Source organism: Nestor notabilis, unplaced genomic scaffold (genome assembly GCF_000696875.1).
Source record: "Nestor notabilis isolate BGI_N333 unplaced genomic scaffold, ASM69687v1 scaffold18470, whole genome shotgun sequence".
Taxonomy (NCBI): domain Eukaryota; kingdom Metazoa; phylum Chordata; class Aves; order Psittaciformes; family Psittacidae; genus Nestor; species Nestor notabilis.
In genome coordinates, this window is record NW_009911813.1 from 30,285 (window position 1) to 38,410 (window position 8,126).

At 51.9% G+C, this 8,126-nt stretch overlaps 1 protein-coding gene across 1 annotated transcript in view; it reads left to right on the plus strand.

The window, feature by feature from the left end:
* The window catches only part of LOC104407309 (polycystin-1-like), a gene marked incomplete at both ends in the record, with an annotated part of 47,586 nt that overhangs the window by 18,003 nt on the left and 21,457 nt on the right, over positions 1-8,126 (plus strand). Inside the window, 5 exon segments of the mRNA XM_010016556.1 lie at positions 1-1,278; positions 2,254-2,400; positions 4,528-4,671; positions 5,903-6,182; positions 7,394-7,631. The exon segment at positions 1-1,278 is cut by the window's left edge and continues 14 nt beyond it. Coding sequence (XP_010014858.1) covers positions 1-1,278; positions 2,254-2,400; positions 4,528-4,671; positions 5,903-6,182; positions 7,394-7,631 — 2,087 coding nt within the window.

The following is an 8,126-nucleotide window of genomic DNA, read 5'->3' on the forward strand; positions in this document are numbered from 1 at the left end:
AATATCTCGGTGCTGGACAGGATTCAAGGACTGGAAATCCTTGCCAGCAAGAAGGTGGTGGAGCCAGGGGAACAGGTCACCTTTGTGATCAGGATGTCGTCAGGTACCTCGGTGAGTTACTTGGTGAGCATAAGTGGGGACTACTCCGTGGTGCTCAACGGGTCCAAGTACACTCACGAGTTCACCAAGAGCGGCGATTACTTGGTGACGGTGACGGTGCAGAACCAGATCAGCATCGCACATGCCCAGGTGCTCATCTCTGTCCTGGAGGCCATCCGTGATGTCAGGCTCCTCAACTGCTGTGAGCAAGGCATAGCCACGGGCACGGAGAAGAGCTTCAGTGCCCAGGTGGGCAGCGGCTCCCGTGTGTCGTTCTCCTGGCAGTTTTCCCTGTGGAAGGAGCAGGGTCGATCCATGGTCACCATGGCAGGAGAAAGAGTTTCCTACACTCCAGAAGCTGCAGGGCTGCTCGAGATTCACCTCAGTGCCTTCAATGACTTGGGAGGTATCAATGTCACCAGAACCATCCAGGTCCAAGACCCGATAGTCCAAGTATCCCTCACTGCTTCCAATGCCTTTGTCAACAGGACAGCGCTGTTTGAAGCAATAGTGGTGCCCAGCAGCAGGAGCGTTGAGTTCTTGTGGACCTTTGGGGATGGCTCTTCCACTCAAATAACCAGGGTTGCAGTGGCCAACTATTCTTACCTGAGCCCTGGGGATTACCTGGTGGAGGTGAATGCCACCAATCTCATCAGCTTCTTCATAGCCCAGCTCACTGTCACTGTCAAAGTGCTGGAGTGTGAGGAGCCAGAGGTGGAGCTGGCCTTGCCCCCTCAAGTCATCATGAAGCGGTCCCAGAGGAACTACCTGGAGGCACAGATTGACCTCCGAGGCTGCATCAAGTACCAGACAGAGCACCTATGGGAGATCTACAAAGCACCCAGCTGCATGAACCTGGATGACTCCAGCAGGATCCATCTGCCAAACGTTGATGTGAACAGGCCCCAGCTCGTTATTCCGAAGCTTGCCCTGCAAGTTGGGAACTATTGCTTCATCTTCATTGTCTCTTTTGGAGATACCCCACTGTCCAAAAGCATCTTTGCCAATGTCACTGTCATACCAAGTAAGCTGGTCCCAATCATTGATGGAGGGTCATACCGTGTATGGTCCAACACCCAGGACTTAATCTTGGATGGGGAGAAGTCCTATGACCCAAACTTGGATGATGGTGAACAGACCCCGCTGCTCTACGATTGGTCTTGTACCTACTCCTCCAAGGTAAGAGCAGTTTTGCACAGCCAGGGTGGGTGGTCATTTGGGAGCTCCAACTGCATGCCAGCTCCTCTGTGAGCACGGGTCTGGGTTGAAGTGGTGGTGAGGGAGGCTTTGTGAGCATCTTCAAGAAAGCTGCTCCAGAAGGAGGGTTGCAAAGGCTTCCCAATGGTACAGGAATTGCTGTGAGGAGCTGTGCAGTGCATCCTGCTGCAGTCCAGTGCTGTGCAGTGTCCCCATGCACAGCAGAAGTGATGCCACTGGCAGCTGCAGCATTCACATTGCTGCCTCCCTTGCGCTTGGCCTCTGGTTCATGGTTTCAGCGCAGCTGCCTCCGTAACGTGAAGGAATTAGAGAGCTGCTGGTTGCAGTCGCTGCTGAGGGCTCTGGTCCCTCTCCCATTAACAGTTAAATGTCTCTGATTTCAGCAGTTAGACTTTGAAGGAGTCAAGTGAGCACAAGCTGTGGTCGCTGTAGTCACAAGCAGGTCACTGTCCTCATGGTCTGACCCTACTGTGGTAGAAGGACAAGGCAGAACTGCCCTTCAAATTCTTATCCAAATTCGTATCAGGAGCATTTATGATTGAGTGTGGGATTCTTTTGCCTGTAAACTCATTGTTTTCTACCTTGACCTCAGAATGCATGAAGAGTGTGTGTGGATTAGACTTTTGAGTTCAGTGTGAGCTTCTTGTGTTGATTGGGAATATTTATAAGCTATTTAACGATGAATTAACTGCTAGAAAATAAGATTTTGAAGCTCAGATGAAGTACAGTATTCCAAGTACTGCTTACTAACCTGAGCAGCAGGATACTGTGCTTTGTTGCCCACACACCACTCTGTTCCTCCCACACCAGTGGTGGCATTGCACAGTAAGATCCGTAACCGTGACGTTGTGTGGACCTGCATGTTTTGGCTGTGGACTAACCCGATGGTCACCCGTACCAAGGAGGGTTTGAAAGTTCTTTTCTCCTTGCAAGCAGAGCTCGGCTGCAGGGTGCTCTCTGAATTTCAGTGCCAAGGAAGGAATTGTCACAATTTCCAAAGCTGCATTAGAAGCAGATGTGGAGTATACGTTTGACCTCACCGTCAGGAAGGAGGGGATGAGCCCCGAGGCAACGAATCAAACCGTACGTACCACACACAACCGTCCTTGGCTGTCCTTGTGTGCCTGTTGCTGGACACAGGAGCTGGAAGTCTGTGGCCCTTTTCCTAGGGAAGTTTCTAGAGGAGAGTGCTGCTGGCTTGGGACCGTGTCCAGCCACGACGACTTCCTGGCCTGCATCCCTATCCCCAGCCAAGAGCCAGCGCCAGTCCAACGGGGTGTGGAAGCTGCTGCCGCCTCCTGCACCCCTCAGCACCTGAGAGCAGGTTTTAGGGCATCACTTGGGCTCCATAAATGATCTCACCCAGGTCACTGGCACGAACAGACATTGGTGTTTCTGTGATACATTCATCCTATGCTGCCTTGGACAGCACTTTTTGCTCATCCTGCCAAGTCCTTTTAGTTTCTTCCTTCCTTTAGACCTTGTGTTAGTGTCTCCCTCTGTGCAGAGGCTGCGTTAAGGACCCAGCCCTGAATAGTTCCTGGGACTGAGAGGCTGTGACCACGGGTCTGCTGTAGGAGGACAGTGAAGGAGCTTGTGGTCGGTAGCTCTTCTAGCACTGGGCTCTTCCCATGCCCCAGCACCAGGCTTTTCCCTGATTTTGCCCAGCGAGAGCTTCCTCAGAGCTGCTGCTTCATTTTACCTCCCGCAGCTCCTCCCTTCTCTCATTCTGACCTTATTGAAGGGAGGCTGTTTTGAAGTGCATGTTGTTTATGTCGGATTAAGCCTGCTGCTGAATGCATCTGCAGCCCGGCAGCAGTTATGGTTTCTGTCAGAAACATTCATCGTGGTGTGTTTGGCAATTGGAGATGTAGTTAGGCTGGAAGTGGAAACTCTTACTGCCTGGGTCTTCAACCAGGGCTGGAGGATAAAAAGGGAGAAGAAAACGGGGATTGATAGTCTGTCAAGGACATTCCGTACTATCTGGTTTCCATGCAGGAGCACAAAACAACCAGGCCAGTGTTGCAGGAAGTTTGCAAATCCTGTAGGAATGAATGGAGCTTCACTGTGCTCCGTCCCAGGGCTTGGGAATATTTATCCTCCTTTAAAAGTCTGCCATATTAAACAATGTCTTTGTTGCTGTCTGTCTTTGAATTGAGCAGATTCATTATGCCAGGGCAGAGGGCTCTGTCCAGTGCTGGACAATCCCTTTTCCAGGGGGATTAAAGGAATTCAGACAAAGTGCAGGGGTCGGAGCTCAATAGCTGTGGTGTCTGACCCATTAGTGCTTCTAAAGCTCTCCTGGCTCTGGGTGCTTTGCCAGGGAGGTATGTGGACCTCTTGAGATGTGCAGTTTAGAGCTGAGCTAAAGCCTGGAATGACATGCCACTCTCTGGAAGAGTGGCTTTTCCAGGCTGCAGGGCAAAATGCTTTGGATGTGCAGTGGGAGCTGTGTTTTCTGGCTATTTTGGTTATCATTCCTGTCTGTCGGGGATATGAGTAGTGTCAGAAATGATGAATGAGAGCCCAAGGGTCAGGTTCTGAAACGTGGCATGTGGTTCTAGTGCAAGCTGTGTGGATGGGAGCAGGGATGGAGACAGCAGGACTGTGCTGGCTGTGCACAGGGCAGCACATCCTCAGTCAGCCCTGACTCACCCTGAGCCCTCTGTTACTCTGGACCATAAACACTTCCCATTTATCAACCTCCCAAGTGAAGGACAGGACCCACAGCCCCATGTCCACAGCTGCAGAGGCAGGACCAAGAGCTGAGCCCACAGAAGACAAAGGAGAGCTGCGGTCACATCCCAGGGCAGGTGTTCGCCAGATGTTTAGTCTGTGCTGTACTGGAGGCTTTCCTCCTCCCTGTTAACACTGCTCCTCTTTCCCAGACTCTAACCTGGATCCCATCTGTCCTGAGATGTCATGTACAGCAAAGGGTTTTGGTTGGCCTCATCCCCACTGGCAGCACGAGCAGGACTTGCTGGGAATTCAGCACAGGGTTCCAGAGGGACATTTTGGAAGTGATTTATGATGTTAAAAAGTGTAAATAAGTAAATCCAGAATTACCTACTTCAGCTAGTAAATCCAGAGTCACCACTGCACTAATGCAGAGTGATTCCTGCTTGCAGAACCAGATGGTGGGATGTCCACTTACCTGTTAGATGTCTGTATCTTTGTCTCAGATCTCTGATGAGCCTTTTGCTTTCCCAGGTATTCATCAAGAGAGGGGGAGTCCCTATCGTGTCCCTGGAGTGTGTTTCCTGCAAGGCTCAGTCTGTCTATGAAGTTAGCAAGAGCTCCTACGTTTACCTGGAGGGGACCTGCCAGAACTGTCACAACGACTCAAAGCTTGGGGTAAAGTCATTAGTAATGTTGGTCTTTGCTTCTGCTTGGTGGATGTCAGGGAGAGGGGGAGAGTCAGAGAGGACAGGGTAGAAAGAGCTGTGTGAGAAATACAGTCCTGGATCTAAACTACAGTAGAGAAAAGGAGGGGAAACAACCTCTGACCATAAATGCAGTGGCTGGGTCAGGCTGAGGGGATGAAGGCTGGCTGGGACCAGCCCCTTCATCACAGCCCCTGGAACTGGCTGCAGGACTGGCTTCTAGAGCTGGAAGTTTAAAGCAGGCCCTGCACAGAGCTTGCCTGGTGTGACATGGAGCTCCCATGTGCTGTGCCATGTCTCAGCAGCATGGAGGAGGTGAGGAGAGCCTGTGGAGCAGGTTCCCCATGTCCTGTGACCACTGGACCCCTGGGAGATGCCCAAGCTTTCCTTCAGCCCGGGTTGTGCGTGCAGGCTGTGGGACTCATGGCCTGTCAGTCCTCCATCAGTGTCTCCTCCTACCCAAGGGCTGGGTCATTTTCAAGCCAAGCCCACGAGTGCTCTTCCCACACAAAAGCCACTTTTTTTCCTAGAATAGGTCTGCAAAGTGTTTTCTTCTCCTGCTGCCTGGCATCTTTCCCATTATTCTGGTGTTCAAGCAGAGGTTGTTCACTCTCTTCTGATCCCCCCAAGCTCCTTGTGCCCTCCTGTAATTACCCATTCCACTGCACAGCATCTCTGCAACCTGTTGAACGAGGCAGGTCTCAGAAGTGGAATTCCTGTTGTGAGAGCTAATCCATGTTGCTCCCAGCATGTCCTTGTGTGGCATTTTCTGGTGGGCTATCTCACTGTTCCTCTTGTTATCACAATGGTACGTTTGTGCTATTAACAGTAACCACCCAGGACACGTTCAGCTTCAGGCACATAAAACGTGTGGTGTCCCGTGGAGACCCCACCAGTGCTTCATTTATTTCCTGTGTTTTGTGTTCAGTATTATGAAATCCTCTGTCGGAGGGTGATGTAATCCCGGAGACTAAAGTAGATCTCACAGTGGAACTATTCCCACCAGACGTTTGGGAAAGGCTCCAGTTCTTGTTGCTGTAGCACACAAGACTAAAAGCTGAATTATCAACTGCAAATTTGGCAGACGCTCCCACTGGAAATCTGTTACTTTTTATAAGAGACTCAAATCTGAAACCATTTTAAGGACATAAGTTCAGATTGAAACAAAACCTCTCCTGTCTCTCCGCTCTTCATCCCTACAGCGATGGGCAGCACACAGCTTTAAAAACAAGTCCCTCATCCTGGACAAAAGGACAACCTCCACTGGTGACACAGGAATGAACCTGGTCCTGAGGCAAGGGGCACTGAAGGATGGGGAGGGATATACCTTCACCCTTCACATCACTGACCTCACAACGGGGGAGGAAGGATTCGCCTCCATCGACCTGCTCCCAAACCAGCCTCCAGTCGGAGGATCCTGCCTCCTGTCTCCCAAGGGACCCCTCAAGGCGCTGATGACAAAGGTGCACTTTGAGTGTGCAGGTGAGAGCATATGACCCACAGTGCTGGGTACCTGCTTCCCATTCTTATCCCCAAAGCTTGGCCACAAGCAGCTTTGTATGCCCAAATCGTGGAGTTCCAAAACTCATGGTAGCAGCCAGGCACTTAGTTGAATGGTGATACCCAGGCCAGGCCAGTACTTGCAGGAGAAACTGCTATTTCAGTGCAGGAAAAAGAGGGTAGGTGCCCGAAACTGAGTCACACATATGTGGGAAGAGTCAAAAGACAAAGCACTGGGGCCTCCTCTGCCATGTGGGCTGGATGTTCCCATCGGCAGTTACCTTCTCAACCAGCTGCAGAGGCAGCAACAATGAGTCTAGCTTTGGAAAAGTGGCCTGGCTGACATCCTGTAGCCTTGGGCCAAGGAATAAGTGCCTCTGAAAACCAGATTTCCCCAAATGATTAGTGTCAGAGATTAATGCTGTCTGTGCACGAATGCTGGGAAGTCACACTGCAGAGGAGGTGAATTCTGCTGGGGCTGGGGGGGCTGGTCACCAAAGCCTGGCTTCAGCTGGAGGAGAAGCAGGAGTGGATTCAGCATGATATGGTTGTAACTTCGGTATGTTTTGAGCTACCCAGAATAACGATGAAATCAGTGTCTCTTTGGAGTGGTGGAAATGGGAGCTCTTAGTGACTGTTTTCAAGCTGAAGTGAAACATGCAGGCTACAGACCCACTGCTCTATGTCCATCCACCTTCACTGGTGCTCACCGACAACACGCATTGAATTTCCCAGCTGCCCAGCTCCCATCAGACTCCACAGAATTCCAAGGAAACCTGTGTGCAGGTTTTATCCCTGACTCAGTTGTTTCTGAGGTGTTGAACTGCCTGAGGGCTGCACTGAGCCTCTGTCTAATGTTAGGCTTTGCAGGGCTTGTACAGAAGCTGTGCCCTTGGGTCAGTGCCGTTCCCAGCCCCAGCAGAGTTATTCCCATTTCATTTTGCTCAGGAACTCTTCACAAATCCCTTTAAGCATTACAGCACCCAAACTCCTGGGCACAAACCCTTGAACGTCAGAAACCTTCAAAGAGGCTCAGAGCTTTGCGCTGCAAGCCCTGAAGACATTCCTGCAGCCTGGTGGAGTCCTCAGGCTGTCCTCACTGTGCCAGAGCAGGGCACCCCTTGCAAGGGAGAGCTGAAGCTCTGATGGCTTCTTTGCCCCCCTCAGAGCCCCTGTGTGGGTTTGTTTTGCAGGCTGGCGGGACACGGAGGATGCGGAGGGACCACTCGTGTACATCCTCATGGCATCTCGGCACCGGGCCGGGCACTACCACGAGTTCTGTGTGTACAAGGGCAGCCGTGCCGAGCACAGCGCCTTCCTGCCCCCGGGGTTCCACGAGAGTGGCTTCCTGGTGTCCGTGTCAGTCCTTGTCCAGGACCAGCTGGGAGCGACCGTGGTGGCCATCAACCGGTAAGAGCCACCGCTCGCAGGGTGGGCTTGTGTGGCAGCTCCAGGCTCCGGAATCACAGTCATGGCTTGGCCACTGGGTCCCTGTCCTGAAGGGCTCAGCAGAGCCTGGGTGAAGCAGGAAGATGAGGGGAGGCTCAGCAGAAGTGCAGTGAGAATTCCAGCCCTTGTGGGTCATCACATAAAGAGGAGACTTCCCCATAAGTTACTGCTTTCCTGAGCACCTCCGTAATTCCCTGGTGACACCTTGCTTTGAAGGCACAGTGTCACTTTCTCACATCTCTGCTCTGTGCTCTGCCACCTCCTCTGCATGAGGAGCCCTCAAAGGAGAGTTGGCAGCACCAAGCTGTGGTCCCATCCTCCCAGGCTGGAGCCCATGGTCCTGCAATGCCTGCGGGAGGAGGATTTGTGTCCCAGTTGTTCCTCAGACACCAAAAGCAGTGTAGCTCCTCCCAGCTAAAGGGCAGAGTCCTCCCTCTTCTCCAGTCCCATTTGATTAACCCAAATGCCTCTTTCCCT